Source organism: Xiphias gladius, chromosome 16 (assembly GCF_016859285.1).
Source record: "Xiphias gladius isolate SHS-SW01 ecotype Sanya breed wild chromosome 16, ASM1685928v1, whole genome shotgun sequence".
Classification (NCBI taxonomy): Eukaryota; Metazoa; Chordata; class Actinopteri; order Istiophoriformes; family Xiphiidae; genus Xiphias; species Xiphias gladius.
In genome coordinates, this window is record NC_053415.1 from 6,907,098 (window position 1) to 6,925,971 (window position 18,874).

The 18,874-nt window shown below is 39.4% G+C and overlaps 1 protein-coding gene across 7 annotated transcripts in view; it reads right to left on the minus strand.

Moving 5' to 3' along the window:
- adarb1b (adenosine deaminase RNA specific B1b) overlaps positions 1–18,874 on the minus strand; it is a 115,616-nt gene that overhangs the window by 19,181 nt on the left and 77,561 nt on the right. For all 7 annotated transcript variants that reach the window (XM_040147841.1, XM_040147840.1, XM_040147836.1 and 4 more), the window contains one exon: positions 2,984–3,058. In XM_040147841.1, coding sequence (XP_040003775.1) covers positions 2,984–3,011 — 28 coding nt within the window. In that variant the 5' untranslated portion in view covers positions 3,012–3,058. The remainder of the gene's footprint in view (positions 1–2,983; positions 3,059–18,874) is intronic.

The window sequence follows — 18,874 nt, forward strand, 5'->3', positions numbered from 1 at the left end:
GTAGGTTGGGTTGAGGGGGTGCAGGGGAGGAGTGCAGGGGGAGGAGCTGAGGACCAGGCAAACAGGAGAACACATCAAAGAGGCAGAAGGAGAAGTCTCCACCTACTGCAGGATCCTAAAGGCTTGACTGTTGACACGTTGGGAGGTTAAAATGCTGTTTAGCTAATTTTGAAAAGTCATATTGAAAATGAGGCAAAACTGAACTCAAAAACTGTTTCTAATGAGGTGCCATTCATAAGACCCTGTGCCTCTGAGATCCCTCACATGGAACTTGTCAGAGAACACAGTGTTGCAAGTTGCAATATGTACTGACATGCTGTTATCATCTGCATACACCAACTGACACGTCTCAAGGCAAGAAAAACACATCTTCCTATGATCAAGAACACAAAATGCATATTCTTCAGTTTATGAGCTCTGAAAACATTCAACATTTTTGGTGTGTGCATGCACTCTGCAAATTGGTATGGAGTTTTGCAAATAAATGTAATGACAAGAAGAACTATCACCTATCAGAATGGTGATAGGTGAAATTTGTGGATTGGACAGGGACATGATCTCAGCCACCTAAGATACTTAAGCATTAGCTGAGTCGTTTTAGCTGTGGTGGAAAATGATCTTGTTCAAAAGTTAAATAAGGACTTGGACTCTCATTGTAAATGAGTTACTTTAAAAATGTACAGCATGTAGTACTGTAGCTCATTATGTTTCTCTGCTATGGATAGAATCTTTAGAACTTTTAGCTACTGTAAATTTGGGAATTTCCATCAAAGTTCCCCTCCAGACACGTTTTAAGGTGTCTAAAAATACTCTGCTGTGATTAATATAACCTTAACTCTGAAAAGGGGCCAGAGGCACATCTATGCTTACTTCCTCATTGAGAAATTCTGGATCTATGATTATTCAAATACGCAAGAGGTCCCGTGCCCCGCCCTCCACCGCTGCTAGCACTAGGTTTATCGGTGAAAGAGCAGTGCCCATTAAGATGGCTAGGAAATATCGGAGAGATTCAGCCCTACATGTTTGAGCCTCAGTCAGACCCAGACTCAGATGAGGAGTGTGTTGTGCACCAAAATCGGTTACTAGCAGTGGTATCAGACTGGTAAGTGTAGTTAGCATCTTTTTTTTTTGTATGTTTTTAGTTAGCTTGTAACTGGCAGCGGCTGACACAGTGTTAGTGGTTGTGCTAATGCAAACTCACTCTCTCTCTCTCTGTGCGAACAAGTCCACCCTGCGCTGGGGGTTTCAGGTTTCTTTTGCCCAGTCCCTGCAAGTTGATGGGATTGGTTCCTTAGGTATGTGACGTATGAAACCCAGACTGTCTGATTCCATATTTCTGAGACTGTCATTAGTATACTGCATTTCCAAGGTGGAAATACTGACTACTTATTTTGCTCATGTCTTGTATCATATAAAAACACGGGGTCTTGAAATTGAATGCATAACATACTGTACTTAAATACTCGTTTAGCTAGTGATAGTTTCCTTAAAGAGTTACATTTGTGGGCTATAGTGACCAATTAGCCGATCAAAAAAATGCAAACATATAATGAAAGCTCTCACTTGCTGCACAGACTAATATTGTGAATAAAATGGCACACAGAAAAAACTGGAGCTCCCTCTATCCGTTCAAAAAATGTATTGATGAGAATATTAATTTAGTATAATGACTTTTTGCAGAATGATTGATATCCAGTAGTACTCCAGAGCCAAAGACCAGATCTGAGGACAAAAGCCCTAGAGCAACAGCCATGACACCATGCACTGAATTATGGCACACACATGCAGCTGTGGTCATTATCATAGAACTTGTGTAATCAGCATCCATTAGTAACGCAAAGAAAAAAATCTCATATGTTTGAATCTTTCAGAGCTAAAAATCCCTTTGGGGGTTGCATGTACAAAATAATACAGACAGAAAAAAAAGTCTTCAATCACAACTTTATTTTAATCGTAATTTGTTTGTTAGGCTTTTGATTTGGGATGATTAATGTGATTAAAAATTTCAAGAGCTTCTAAGGTTGTCACATAAAAGTTAAGAAGTCTTTAATGTTTTCCTCTAGTGTTCCCTCGGTATTAAAGAAACAGGCTTGTGCGAGCTTGGACTGTGCTTTATCTTCAAATATATCTTTTGCCAGTAAAAATGTAAGAAAAGAGGTCGCCTGTGAAACACAACAAAGACTTTTTTGCAACCCTGCTTATGTCACATAACACGTAACAACATACCTCTCGTCAGAGCAAATACCACTGTATGACATTAAAATAAGAACTGTTCATTCGGATTGCAGGTTAGGGTGCTGCTAGGATGCTTTGAATGTGAGTTCAAAATTGTTAAGGTGAAGAGAAACACATTCAATCATGTCTTTCAGTGCCTTCTGAGGCTCACATACTGAGTTCAAACCAAAATGTCTAATTAAAGTTCAATATGCTGGAGTGGAGAGGATTTTCTAAGGAGAGAAATGGAGATAGAAAGAATCTTTAATATGACCTGAAGCGTCTCAGATGAAATGATTAGTTCTTCCCTAAAAAGTTTTGGTAACATCAGCGGTGTGTATCTGTGTGTGCATGCACTACTTTGTGTCTCGGTTCAGGTAAGGACAAATGATAGCTTACATCACACTCATGGAGAGGCAACTAAACTAGAATACAGTTCAATTTGAAAAACAACAAATATGAACAGATTTTTTTTTTTTAATGTGCAAATTAGATTTGGATTTAGTTGGATTAGTTTTGCGTTGTACTGCATGTTACATTCTTTTGTAAATTGTGGGCTAGGCAGTATGCTAATGCTTGCGTAGTGTAAGTGAGCAAAATGTGTCCACACTGATTACACATCAGAGAAGGACAGGACATACAAGGACACACATGCGGGCAGACAGAAAAGAGAGAAACAAAAATACAGGCAGACATTTAACAGTAGAGACCAGATATTATACAGACAAAAGGACAGACAGACAAATGAGAAAAATCAGAGTGGACTCACTCATATTCTCCTCCTCATCCACATCCATGGTGGCGGGTTTGTTCTGACCCGAAAGCAGCCTCGCCCCCACTGCACCTGGGGATCAGAGGACAGAAAGCTGGACTGTATAAGTGATACACATGCACATAAACACAATCCAAGATCTTGAGTGGCTACAGTGATGATAGATTTTTCTCCAGCAAATATCAAGCACACACACACACACACACACACACACACACACACACAAAGAAACATGCAAGCATTGCAAAGTGTAAGTAGCCTGTGATATAAGCATATAAATATTCAGAGAATGAGGGATATCAAGGTGAGAGAGGAGGCCGGGGCTGACAGGCCTTAATAGCAGGAGCAGTCTATTGTGACTTTAATATCCCACCGATTAGACCTCATTTCCCACTGCCTTCTGAGAGATATACAGCTAGTGACATGTCCAAGTCACCCCACTGCTGCATACACCTACACACAAGACCTACCCCACAGTGGAGAGTGCGATTAAAGCTCCATTAAGTAATATTTCTCACACTAGCATTGAATGAAATGATTTCCTGCAATCTGAAATGTTTCCTAATGCTGCCACTTACACTGACAATGAAGAACCAACTCTCAGGTTATATAAGACGTTTTGCAGTTTTCTGCAACTTTCAACTGGCTGTATTGCCATTTTATACAGTTGAATCCAAAGCAGGTAACGAGTAGCTCCGTAAGTAAGCCACACATCCAGAAAGCCATTTCCTCCCATCCTTCTTGAAACTTTGGTCAGTGGCATGGTGTTAGCCAACAGTGACTAGAGGATAAGAATGTCAACTGGGTTGTCTCTCTTTGCATGTAACATGCCAGGAGGTCAAAACCATGAAGAACTGAACAGCTGTAAACACAACACTGACAGCAAGATTTGCATTAATTTTGATTTCTTTTCCTTTTACCACCGTTTTTGGTCTATACCAACTTCTGAGGGAAATATCTGGCTCTTTCGTAGCTAAATTCTCCCCATGTTCACCAGCTAGTAGCTCACTTTGTCTGTCTACAGTTTGATGCCGAGCAGGTACCTTAACATTAGTTTATCAGTGCTTTTTCACTGAGAACATCTGCCTGCTGCAGCCGAAAATAAGGTTTATGGGGGCAGTGAGAGTCAACCAAAACAGTAAAGTTGTGGGCTGTAAAGCAAAACAATGAACTGAAGATGCTAAAATGCTCTGTAGAGCTGAAGGGAATTGCATATTTGGGTGATAATTCTGTGAGAGGCCCCTTTCACATTATACGAAGTCATCTGATCTATTGTTAATATAAAAATAATGATTAGTAAAGATATAATTACTTTTTTACACCAATTTTTTAATGTGCCCTCCACAAAACTTCATTAAGGTATCAAACATACAACATTTCAACACCTGCTTGAGAACCACTTTAAAGAGAACTTCATCTATTTAGCACTGCACTCCTGTAACATAGTCGGACTGACAACAGGCAGTTTACAAAAAAAGAGAAAGATTTCTTTTTTATTCCACGCATACTTCTTCTTTGTCAAAAACCTGGTGACTACGTTACTAGGGCTATAATCGTACCTAATCTTCAACCAACTGACTGGTTGTGGGGAAAAACATGAATCAAAATATGTTGTTCATTTAACCTATAAATATTGTTCAAATCATAAATTTCATTGATAAGTATACTTCTTCTTACTTCTCATAATCATTTCAGTCCGTGGGACATCAATTTTATGATCTCCAAAAATATCCTTTGAGAAAAGGAATGTACTTGGAGAAGTTAAACCACTGGCTCATTTATATCGTTAATAAGAAAATTATTATTTCTAAGAAAGTTCCAATTGCATGACTTCCCCTATCAGTCTCCCCACTAACCACTTGAAAAGTCATAGCGTGACAAAATATATTGCTAAGAGCAGGAAAGATGAGTGCAGACTGAAGAAACAGACAGAAACAGAAACAGAAAGAGACAGTTAAAGCAGCAAAGAGGGAAAGGGCACAGAGGCAAACAACACAAAGAGACAGAGGGAAGGCAGGAGCAAGATGGCATTATGATATAAAACAGATTGTGCTGATTCTCCTCTCTCTACCCGCCTTCCATCAGTGCCCCCATTCCTCAGCCAGACACTTTCTTAAGCTAAACTAAATGAGCTAATTAATCTGGGCTAATGGTGGGTGACAGCAAATATGCTAGCACAATTATCATCCTATTAAAGATTCATATTCCAACCCATAATTGAAAATGAAAAGGTGGGGTGAGGAAGGATGGGTGGGAGTAGGTCCAACAGAGTGGAAGATGAGAGTAATTTTTCTCAGGTAGCAGGAGCCAGGTGCCCCTGGCCCCCACACACTCATCCAGCAACTCAGAGTCACATTCACACGCAAGACTAGTTACTTACAAGTTGGTACTTCTGCAGTGCTTGATGCAGCATGATTTTATGTTTCCTGACTTTTAATTACTGGAATTGGTCAATTGTTTATAACTGAATTCGAATCCATATATCTAACTATAAAACCAAATATGACCAAAACTACAAAAAGGAGGGCCATGGTTTTATTCACATACTTCTATTCTATGTCTTATTCCTTCAAAACACACACTGCTGTGTAGTTTTAATCAGCATGCAATGCAAATGTGCCTTTCATTTTATTTTCAATGAGACCGCCTTGGTCATAAATCTGAAACTGTTCCTGAAAATCAGGTGCAATCAGTGGGGAGAGTCCCATGAAGGAATCATAAAGTGAGTGTCTGTGTATGCATGCCTGTGCATGTGTGTGTTCACTGAAATCGAGATGTAAATGCCTACGCAGTCCTAAAAGGCACTGCGCTTCACAGAAAACATGGTCACTGCATTCTGCAACATAAAACAAAACCTTACACTTTTATGTTGAGTGAGATTCATGATCTGTATTAAAAACATTCTATGATGTTAAAATACACCAGAGTCAATGAAAAAAAAAAATCGGCGTACTCCCAGTTCTCAGAACCTACGTAATTATGACACATGATTATTAGGACAGATCATTGCATTGTATTATGTGTGAGCCTTACAAACTGTATTTCTTCTTCTTGTCAAGGTCAATCCAGATCATGTTCAGCCAAATGCTGAAAAAAGTGACAAATTAGAGTAATCTAAATCCCAAAGAAAACATATCAAGTTGTCTGATAGAAATAATTTGCATATTGCATAAAGAAAAATCTATTAAAATTGAAGGCAGTTACATTTTCATGAATATTGTTTACTGCCTGATCACCCCCTAGGTATTATTTTAAGATTTGCAATACGGTCTTCAAAAATATTCAAGCTGCTTTATTACAATGAAGGGTAAATTATTTCAGAATCAGAGAAAATGTGACTGACTTATGGTATGCAAACAGTTTTTGGCACAACAGTGTGTATGCTACTTCTGTTGTTAGAGGAATGGGTATCACTGCAACTCCAACAGTAGATTTTTTGTGTATTTTTTTTTGGCGCCAGATAGTAGCTATACAATTCGAATATGAATGACTGACAGCACCCTAATGTTTGCTACTGATGTCTTGGCTCAGAAAATATTGTGCTGTCAACCAAATCTGAGTCAGAGACATCTCATGGTCTACGTTTGGCAATAAGGGGATATAAAAGACATTTAGACCACAATCAAACAAAACTGCCCAAGAAATGTGAGGTACAGAACATCTAGGAGCAATGTTTTCTGATGGTGCTTCAGCATTTTTAAAGATAGACATTTTTGGACATTAAAGCCCATTAAACTAATTTGGACACTGGCATACATGAGGATTTTTAAGACACTGGAGAAGGCCAGGCAGGATCCTTGATAGATTTTGGTATTGACCATTTTGGAACACAGACAACTGAAGCAGATACTGCGTCAAGTTGTGAGACGGCTTGGTTCCAGGTAATTTTGAGTGGATGCCAAGGGAGGCAAGGAAAAGAGAGAGATGAGAAATAAGATGAAAAACCTCAAATTCAATCTTGCACGGTGAGAGGGACTGAGGGGAAATAAGGTGGTTTTGATTTGTCTCTCATCCCTCGCTTGCTCTGTGACGGAGCGATACAGCATCGCCACCGTGGAGGGAGCACCAGCAGCGGTTGACTGACGCGCGGAGTTGGGATGGGGGTGGGCAGGCGAGGGATGCAAAGGTAAAGGTGAGGGAAGAATAATGGACGAGAGAGATAGAAAATGCAATCCTATTCCAAGTAAAAGAGAATCATTATCTCCTCTGAAACAGAAAGCGATGGAAAGGTCTGCCCTTGGCAGCCTGTTGGGTTAAAAACTGTCTAAAACAAACTGCCTATCAGGGCTAGTGTAGTAACTCAGATTTGCCATCAAAATAATTTCAGACCAACTTCAAGCCTTAAAACCAGAGACATAAATAATTAAATAAATAATCTTGCTTGCATTAAAGGCTAACCTTTAATAATTCAAAAAAACAAAAAAAAACTGAAAACGTAACAATCTTTTCTTGCACGCACCGCATTATTAGCACCTTCTGCAGCTGGAACAGTACAAGTTCTAAGCAAAAACTGAAAGGTAACCTGTCATGGTAATGGAGCGCAAAGCCAAAGTACAATGAATTGAAAAGTCCATTGATGCAAAGACGCAAAATGAATTAGCACTGCAGCAATGCATTAGCATACTGGGCAGCATTTTCCCTTGAACTGCATCTTCTCTAAGTGCTCCTGTTAGATTCAGCCCGTTTCCCGCAAATGGTCCATGTAAAAAACAACATGAAGATCTTTAATCATATTTTCCATAAATTTCTGGTGATTTATGGAATCAGCATAAAGAGCTGTCCAGAGGTAATGTCAAAAGGCAACCTACCATGTGCTATATGAGGTAGCGGTGGCTCTTGTTTCTGGTAGTGGATATAATTCCCTGTTAGCTCACTGAAAATTCACTCTCAGTCCCTATGTAATCTTAGTGTTCTGTCTCTGTGATATAATGGGATTATTTAAGATGCTCACTGTGCTTTACTCTTTAGGTAATACCTGGTTTTTGTAGTCTCTGTAGTACCTTAACTACCTGACCTTTCATTGCAAATGGTAAGTGACAGTTCTTAAAATGCTTGGGACATGGGTCAGCCTTTATTGGGAGAGCAGCTTTTACAGAGCGTACCTTAACTCTGACCTCAGTCTCCTGTATTTCTTTAGATTCTAGGTAGTCTCTGCACTTAGAATTTTTCAGTGGTGGCAAGTCAGCCTGAATTTGTGGGGCCAGTTCCATCCACAAGATGCTGGTGCATCACCTTCTGCTACCATCATTGGTAGCTTAAAGCTTGGGCTTTCATAACATTAAAGAGCTTTAAACTGCCTATATACGATTTGAGAATTTTTTTTCCAACCTTTTTGTATGTTTCAATGTTTACCCTAATGTGCTTTCATAAGTGACCTTTTTTCTAAACTGCGTGTTTATCTGTTGGTTTTATCTGATATGACTGTTCTCTGTGTATCTCCATGTAAATAACCTATTACCCACAATGATTGCTGTAATATTGGTGCTGGGTGACCCTCTTGTTTACACACTATGTCCCTAATCCTGGCCTTCACTAACATGCTTAGTGATTCTATCTTTTCCTGACTGTGACTTTTTCCTTTTTTGTTTTGGGTTTTTATTTTCATTTGTTTGTTTCTTTTTTTATTTATATGTCTCCCACAGTTTTGACATACCATTAATTAAAAAAAACAAACATTAAATTTGCAGTGTTGTTTATATATTAAACTGCACGACCATTTTGCTTTTGGCTCGAGTGGTTTAAAACAGAACTGTTTCACATAACAACACAGCAACCACTTATCACTGCTGATTTTCTTTGCTGAAAAGAAAAAATTCAGGATTTAACTTGTCTATACGTCCAGTATACACAACATCAATGAGTTGATCTTGTGATCAATGATCAATGCCACTCCGTAGTGCAAAAATTATAAAACACAATGGATTTCAGTTGCAGAAGGCAATACCTCCAAAAGGGATAGACGGTGACACAGTTGTACTCAGTATCAATGATGACATGGCCATTAGACCACTGATGAAATGATGGCTTCTAATTGGTCCCTCACAAGATCAGACTGAAGGTCAGAATGTAAACTCAAGTTTCTAGTGTCAGCTCACGTAAAAGTTTTGCTCTTTCATGTTATTATACAGACGCATGGGAAGGCACTTTGCCTTTGAAAGCGATTTTCTCCTTTACTTTTACTTTAGTCTTTAACCTTTCACTCAAACTGCAGTGTCCCCTGTAATTGAAAACCAACTTGTTTAAGAAAAGGCTACAAATACACTGTATGTCTGACATTAAGTGGTACCATTTGACACTATCAAAAGGTAGATTTTCAAAAATGCTTGTATGGATAAAAAAAAGTGAAAGCTTTAAATGCAGGCAGAGTCTTTTAACTCAACTCTTAATAAAAAATAAACTTGCCTTTTTCCTTTTTTGATGGATGAAATTACTTGTAAGCAATTCAATCAGCCTTCTTGCCTCCAATAATTTTTCAGTCCGCAGTGTCGGCAGAAAGCATCAGTGGCATCACCTAATGCTTGGGCCCAGTGAGGGAAGCTACTACTGTCACCCAGACTAAGTTAGCAGCATATTAAAAGAAAGAGGCTCCCCCTTCAAACTTTCAGTAGCCTTTCACGCTGCTGTCTTGACAGGACCAAGACAGCCTCTATAAACAGCCCCCGCTTAGCTGCTGTCCCCAGCAGACAGAGGAAAAACATGCGTCGTTGCACAAATATAGCCATGTACATACTTATCTCTGTGATCTAAATGTTTTTCTCCATTCTCATGAAGGGGGCCAAGACAAAAAGACTCCTCAATCCCATGAATCTTATTGTAAACTAGAGTATTTATTGACTTTAATGATTTTTTTTTTATTTTTTACCTTTGTGTTTTTAGTGGTTCACAATTATTTGATGAATGTGTGTTGAAATACATTTTTTAATGAAACCTCTCCCTCCTTTTTCAGTGAAATATGGCTGAATACTGTATCGCCTGAATGCACAGTAATTGATGTGTCCAAGTCTATATTGTTTGCTCCGAAAAAGCTAAGATAAATGTGTTGCTTGTGCAGGTTTTTATCACAGTCATAATGACAATTTTACAGCTCTGGTATAACAAAGCAGAAAAACTAAATGTACTTATTTTTTGTTGAGATTTGTTTCACAGTCATACCTGAGCAAAAGTAATTTGAAACTGTGTTGACATCCTTTAAAATTCAGTATGTTATCTGGTCCAAAATACAGATTACGTTGGCTACTGTATTGATAATTGCAAAAGTGAAAATGCTTTAATTAAAAGATGCCAAGTTTCGGTCATCATCACATCCACAGCACTGAATCATCCTTGGTGATTTTGCAGCAGACTTGCATGGCCAAAAATCTGTTTAAGTGACCACCTTGGTCTGACAGGCTCTCTGGGGTTGTATTGAGGTATGCAGTACAATGCTAGGACTCGATGGGTAATGGACCAATTCAGAGGCTCGGCTGGGAGATAAGAAGGAAAAAATGGGCACTGCCCCCACTTACCCACTGTCACTCCAGCCCCTACGGCACAGCTAATTCAGAGGTGCTCAAATTCAGCTTTGGTGGTTGTGATTTACATTAAAAAAAAATCCTACAATGATAATACAAAAATAAGTCATGTAAGCAAGGAAAGATTTATATATAGCACCCTTCAAAAGAAATGTTACGCAGTGCTTTACAAACAACAAGCATCAAAAAGCATGATTGCAAAAGCCTTTCAACATGCATGAAAAAATGTAGACTAAAATCAAAAGTTTTGCCTAAACTTTTACAGTGTGGTTTGATATTTGTGGCCAAAGGTCCAAGAGGTTTCTGTGGTCTCAGAGCCTATAATTTTATCCGTGTTCCGTTTTAGAAAATTTATAGACATCCAGCATCTCATGGCCTTCAGGCAGTCATTTAGATTGGTTAAGTTACTGTCACCCAAGAACAGACCCCTGAGGCCCTCTAAAGCCCAAAACAGCAGTGTTAGACATCTCATCCCTAACTGCTACTGAAAATGTTATGTTACAGGTAGGATCTAAACCAACAAAGAGCAGACTCACATAGGACAACCTATTGCCTTATTCTGGCAATAAGGATATCATGATCGACTGTATCGAAGGCTGAACTAAGAGCCAGTAGAATTCAAATTGAAGTTTCTCCCGTATTGACATGCATAAGACTATCACTTAACACCCTCGGGAGAGCAGTCTCTGTGCAATGCCTCCAGCAAAACCCAGACTGGAATTTTTCAAAAATATAATTGGCTTCCAAATTTTCAGGTAACTGGTTGGTAACTACTTGTTTCTACAAATTTTGAGAAAAAAAAGGTAAATTTGAAATAGGTCTAAAATTACTGCACAAATTTGGACCTAGATCATATTTTTTAAGAAGGGGCTGAACACATGCCAACTTAAATATTAATGACATAACCAGAGATGAGAGATGCATTAACAATGACCAGTAACCAAGGGCCAACAGCAACCAGCACTTAAGAAAGTTGGCAGGAATGTAATCACAGGGACTGGAAGAACATAGCAAATGCAACACAGTCTCCATTAAGGTGTTCAGAGAGATGGGTGTGAGCTGATTTAATATGACAGAAAGGCTGCTCGGTGAGGCTGTATCTATATCTAAAGAAGAAGCTCCCACATGGCAACTTGTGAAAGGCAAGTTGCACTTACATCAGTGAATCTGCTGATTATTATTTCATTTAATCTATTAATATTTTATCCATAAAATATTAAAAAATAGTCAAAAATTATTTATAAATATTATAATTTCCCGAAGCCCAAGGTGACAACAAGGTGACTTGTTTTGTTTTGTTTTGGCCAACAATCCAAAACCCAAAGATTTTTTTTTTTCTCATGTATGACAGAAAAGCAGCAAATCCTCACATATGAGAAAAATGGAATCAGAGAATGTTTTTCTTGAAAAGTGACTGAAATCGCTTAACTTGATGATCAAAATAGTTGCTGATTAATCTTCTGTCAATTGACTTACTAACTGGTTAAACCTAAAACCTAAAGAATTAAAGGAATAGTTGTTTAACATGAAGGCTGTTAAATTGAGTGTTGTTTTTGCTCTCTCTTTTTTAACCTCACTATGGATAAGAAGCTTGGCTCAGTGCATACAATGCAAACTTAATGGTCTTATATTTCTTCCAAAATATGAAAAATTTGTCAAACAGGAAACCAAACTTTGGATGTGGAGACGTGTGGAAAGAGGAGAGAATCTGTCTTTTATTGTGTTCCAGACTTTTATATCTGACAGTCGGTTGTTTATCATCCTAGACCGCTGGTGGTGAGAGAAGGGAAAGGTGGAGAAAGCAGCAGGTAGAGAGTATCAATATGAATTTTTTATTTGATGGGTTTTATGGGAGATTGAATTTCAGAAGGCTGGCAGAGTCAAGGTTCACGGTAGAGCGAGAGGAGAGAGAGTGAGATGCCAAGTGGCAGAGTCAAGGTGAGAGAGCACAAATGGTTGTCCTGCGAGAAGAGCACAAATTAACCCTTTTGTTTGCAGCATCCAATGCACTATCCCCTATTTCTGCATAACAGCTGTAAATCCAAAGCCCAAAAACACGCGGCCTCAAACTTCGATCATTCTTCTTTAAACTTGCACACACCTTTTTACTTCCACAACCTTATTTTTTTCTCTCACACATATACAGCACAGTCTATTACCTACTTGTCCCCCCCCACAATTTCTCCCAAATGCGCGCGCACACACACACACGCACGCAAACTTCTTAGGCTGGCTTCAGGTGTGGTCATAAATCATCAGAGTGAGTGGGTATGAATCCCCCCAGCACCAGCAGAGCCAGTGGGAGAGAGGGGACATTCCAGGGTTGGTGGGCAAGGGAGGAGGCTGCAGCTAAATGGCTGCCCTCACTTCCTGTGTCCGTCAAGGCCAGAGTGAGTCGCCGCTCAGCCTCTGGGCACGACACATGGCAGTCGGCTGACACCAGTGACACAAACACTGTGCATAATCACTTTTAGATGGACATATACATAGACACTCAAAAACACACACACACAAACCCAAAAAATGCCCAGGTAGCTTGTCACAAAATGCAAAAAGATTTTATTATTTTTTATTTATTTTACCATTTATTGTTTTGACATACTTTCAAGGGTACTTTTGCCCATCCCCCCATCGATGCATACACATCATTACACACAAACACACCTTCTGACTTTACTGTCCCATACAATATAAATGTTTGAGGACCAAGCTTTCTATTCATTATCCACTTTATTCATTCCACTCTATTGAGAATGCAAAATGCACTATGAGTACAGACACTCCTCTCTCTCACCCCGAATTTTATGTTTAAACCACTCATGTATTTCAACTGGAGCTCCACAGGATGAGGTGGAAGATGAGGTAAGTACCAACAACGTCCACCTCCAAGGAAACCAGAGGTAAACATCTGATGTAATGGCTTTATATGGTCTGTTTTAAGCTGTACAGTGGCACAATGCGTGGAGTTTGACAAAAGATAAAATGAATGCAAGAAAGATTAGATAACTGTGTTGATGTCTGGCGTAAACCTATCACAGGAAAATATTTGAAGTCTAGATGGGTAAATCATAAATAACAGAATACCTGACATCATGTCAAGTGTCTTATTGCTCTAAAATCTACTCATACTGTATGGCATTCAAACCAAAATGGAAAAAAATGTTATGAATAATTTTGCAATGTTTTTTTTTCTTTCAGATCTGAACCCTGACATTTTCATCCCCAGTTCTTATATTGGAGTCACATTTCTGCATTTTATGGCTTTTCTAGGTCTGATCTAGACTCTGGATCTTTTGGTTGTGTGAAGATATTGATTGACTGAGCTGCGCTCACTGTTTGGTGTATTCCTGCATCGACTAGAAAGATCCTGTGTTAAATATGTCACAATGCATTGTTTATTCATCTGGCCCCATATGTGGGATATAAAAGGTAATAAGACAAAACAGACAAAAAGAAACCCATAGATTAAACTGATGCTCACTTTTCTGATTATGTAATAATATTATGGCCTTATCTAGCCTTTTTCTTTTATGGAGCAGATGATTACCTTGTAGTACATGATAACCTGGTTCCATACTTCTAAACCGCTGCACATCGCCAACTCGTTCAGCGATTCAAAGAGGCCTGGTGTTGTACCCACTATTGGCTGTTTCCACCAGTCAGACAAACAACTGACCAATCACAGCTTTCTAGGTAGCTGCATAAAATCTGACAAAGTGCCTCAAATTATGTCACCTGATTCAGGGTCTGTTTGTTGTGAAGAGTTTGAAAATGAGAACAAAAATACTGGGGGTGTGAAGTTACCAAGAATTCAGCTTAGCAGGCTTCTGTAGCCCGTTCCTCATCTCTGCTTGAGGCTAGCAGCTTCAAGCTACATTAGTCGCTGCTAGCATAACACACCTGAATCTGTGACCGACAGGTCGAGTTGCATTGTGGGTAATGTAGGTCAGGTTTTGACAAAGAAGAATGTGTGGAATAAAAAAACACTTATCTGTGCGCTACTGCAAAGATTTTGATCCTTTAAAAAAATAACAAACAAACAACCAAAAAAACTATCCATTGTGAGTATCCCATTTTTTTAGGAGTGCATGGCTAAATTGGTGGAGGATTTATACCTATAAACGGTAAGCTAACTAGCTACATCCATGAAAAACAGAGACAGAAAAATTGCCAAAAAATGGCGAGTGTGGATGAGATTGACGCAACTGTATAGGCTGTGGTAAGTCGACTTACAGAAAAAAATCCACATATTTCACGGGTCACTTTGAAAAGGTAACTGCTCCCTGAAAGGACTTTGGCCAGCCACCAGCTGGATGGATCCATCACTCGCTACTGTTTGGTGAGGACAAAACAAAACAAAGAAATCAGCAAACACGAACGGGATGTCAGGCTGAATTAATAAAGAGAAACAAAATGCCCATTAAGTCTGATTTTCAGGCTAATATAATGAAACAGACACAGACAATGCTGTAAATGAAAATGTGGGTTGTGTGTCTACCAGCCATATAAGGTACCAACATCAGGAACCTTTGTCAGAGCTGAACATATCATTTATCATAGATTAGTAAACATTCAAGCTGATAATAACAAGAAATAGTCCTATTTGTTGTGGCCTAACTTGAAAACACAACCCCGTTTAATATTAAACCAACAGAGTCACCAGGTTAATCGAAAGCAAAAGCCTTTAAAGCAAAAAACTGAGTCTATGGCTTTCTGGAGAGTGACATGATGGGTGACAACTTTTGGAATGCCCCTCATTCAGAGATACAAGTGTTTTATAACACTACGTTAATGTTACTATTTTCAATCGCCAGGGGAAAAACAAAACTTGGAAAAGAGGGAAAAACAGGAGAGTTGTGGTGGTAGCAAAAAAAACCAACAACAAAAAACCAACAAAAAAAACAAAACAAACAACAGATCGAACAAGACTGAGAGTCCAAAATGAAGAATCGAAGATGAGGGGGAGGAGAAGATGAAAGGGAAAAAACAGGGGGGAAGAAGAGGGAAAGAAACTGGACAGAGACAAATGGGCATGGGAAATGGCCAGTGCAGGAGAGCCGCCTATGAGACAGCCCTTTCAGCAGCCCTAACACAGACTGATAGGCCCACCGGGTAGCGCGACCACTCCAATCCATTCCATTCCTTTCTGATTTTTCCCTTATTCTAAAAAACGTAGCACATTTCAAGCCATATCAAGCCCTAACTTACAAGAATGTGTATTAGAGGAATGTAAAGTTAGTGCTAGCAGAAATATGCAGGCTTCTTTGCAGTTAAATGTTAAGTGTATTTTTGTGTTACTATTAGAATTTGTGCTGCTTGGGTTATAATTTTTAAAATTAATTATTTCATTTTAGTTTCATTTTTTTTCGGTGCCATTCTGTGGTCTTCAATAAGAGGAGTACAGGAAACAAACACCAATTTGTACCCTCTATTTACTCCTTCAGCTTGTCTTTCCACTCTCTATTTTGATTTATTCTTCAGGTTACACTTTTGTCCAACCCAGAACCTGTTTGTATTGGCTGGAAAACATTAGCTCTGTATACTATAAAACTTTTGAAGTGCTAAAACTATTACATTTGGCTCCTTCCCATTTTTCTTAGAAGCATGCATTTGATAATCCTGCATGTGACAAGATGGTCGATATAATTTCAGATGTTAACTATCTATACTATCTACAGTCTACAGTTAAAGAAGGATACAAGAATTTTCCTTTAACAGACAAACAATGAATAGGGTAAATTAAAAGTTGAGGAGGAGCAAGAGGAACAGAAATTAAAGAGAGAGGGATACAAAGGAGGAATGGGGGGGATCACTGTTAGCTGTCCATTTATGTGCTTAGATAAGTGAGCGCTACTGTCGCCATCCCACAATCCCATTACTTTCCCTAATAAAGTGTTGGCAGCCCAATGATTACCTCAATAAAGCGAGCAAGAGGAAGAATCTTAATACAAATGGGATCTGTTTTTCCTTCCCCATGTCTCTCTCTCTGTGCTGCTTGCTCAGGTGATGTCTCCAGGCACTGACCAGGTAATTCAGAGTAATGGAGTACATGTGTGGGCACCACTGGCCTAATGGAGAGGGGTCGGGGCAGAAAGGGGAGTGCCTGTCGTGCTGCCTGATTGAAACTGATGGGCCAAGGTAAGGGGGCCGTAGAGTACGGCCACCCAACATGGCCCTCCCTGTCTCATCCAAAAGACATACACATAAACAAGTACGTGCACACACACACACACACACACACACACACACACACACACACACACACACACACACACACACACACACACACACACACACGCACACACACACACACACCTCAAAGTCTATTATTCAATTTGGCCCCTCTAATGACCAGTGAATTAGGCTGCCAGAAGCGATTTGCCTTCTGAGCCCTACTGCTGGACGTACATGCTTTCCTCCATTCTGCATATTAAGAGGCAGCCATTCAGATGCCGACATCCAATGAGCCTTCTCCAATCAGTGAACTCAGCTAGATGAGCTTGGACTAAGAAGGCATTTGAGACAATGAACACGTAATAAAAATGTGGTTCACGTTCCAAGTTTTAGAAGAATGTTGTGGCTAGGATAACTAGCCTACATGTGTCCCCCTTGATTTTTTGATAACAAACATCCACTTAATAGATGTTTAAAGCTGTGTGGTACCAGTGACAGAACACAAATATGCCTAAAAAAATATGATGTCCTTCATCATACAGTAAAACTGCACTGTCCTCACAATGAAAAAGGTACTCAAACACAGTAAATGGTAAATAAAAATGTTTCAGTAAAAAAACACAGGCCTGGTATCTCAAATTGAGCAGAGAAGTCCCCAGTCAAGTCTTTCTACAAGGCCTACTATTGTACAGTGTCTTGGTAACAGAATAATAACCTTTAAAATAGCCCCAAACACCAGTGTTTCCCCCAGTCTGCTGTACACTGCAACATTTTTATCATAACTGCCACTAAGGGTGTGTATCTCTCCCTCTCAAGCAATTATACGGGATACTGTATGTATGTAGATACCACAGTCCACCCTTCCATACAAAAACAACACAGATAAATTTGCAACAACGTGATATGCTCCAATTCAAGGTCAAATTTTTCCGTCTAGGTATTGTTTACCTCAGTTTGTGGGTCTGTGTCATCCTTCTAAATTTAGTATATTCAATACCACAGTATGTAGCAGTCCATGATAGTACAACAGCTCATGGCTTCAGTAACAATTTTGCCTTCAGCTGAGAGCCAGTGGCCAGCTGGAAGAAGCATTAGGTGCTAAAATTAGCTTTCCTTGTCTCATGTCAATTGCTCCTCTGGGTAACTTCACTGTCAGCGCACACCTTTGTATATGAGTAGCAAGGTGTGTGGTGCAATCAGCGTGTTTTATGATTCCACTGTGCATTTTCCAGACTAACAATGCAATGTAAAGACTTCATAAAAATGGGAGTCCAACATTTATTTTGGTGTGGGAATGTTGTGGATGGCTTGAAGCAGGTATGTGATTGTGGAATGCAGTGAGCTGCATAGAAGAGGGGCAGCATATATGCAAACACATACAGGCTACAGGCGCAGGGATGCTGAGAGAGAGAGAGAGGGAGAGAACCTAGAAAGATCAGGTTCTGACAACTGATTGATTCTTTTCCGTATTTCATACAGATTTTGGGTTGGATGTGTGGTTCTGATCGATGTAACTCAATCTCTTGTATCAGTTTTCCGAAATGTAAAAGTTAATCTTTAAACCCCCACCTGCCCCTGTAGCATATAATCAAAACTCCATCATAAAATGCACAAATTGGCGCAGGAGTGTAGAATCAAATTAAACTGTTGTGGGGCTGGTAATCCAAAGTCTGCGTCGCTGACTGGATCCAAGTCATGCCATGTCACTCAGAGAGGATGCATGGCACTTCAAGGCAACTGGAAGCTAGTGCTGCATCTGGTTGGCAATGAAGTGGCGCCTGTCAAAAGTGCAGGTACAGCCTTGATGATGCCAACCGACTTAAAGAAAGACTGGCATCTCCGCCAGCCTGTTTTGAACACCCTTATACATGCATGGAAAGAAATGATTCTTGATTCAGCTCACGTTTGTGCTCAATCCTGCATCAAATCTAGACGGCAAGAAAAAACGCTACACTTCATCTGGAGAAAACTGTGGACAGCGTAAAATCATTTAAAGCTCACACACATGTTGAGTACTGGAACCAACATATTGGTCTCACTCATGATGAAGACATTTTTAGGAAGGCTGTTGAATCTAAAGTGTTGAAATAATAAATAAATCAAAAGTTTAAGGCAAAAATAAATGAGTTTTGAAATGTTATAACAGGGAATATACAGATCGAGTTGTCAGTGCAGTTAAAGTAAACATCATACTGACCCCACC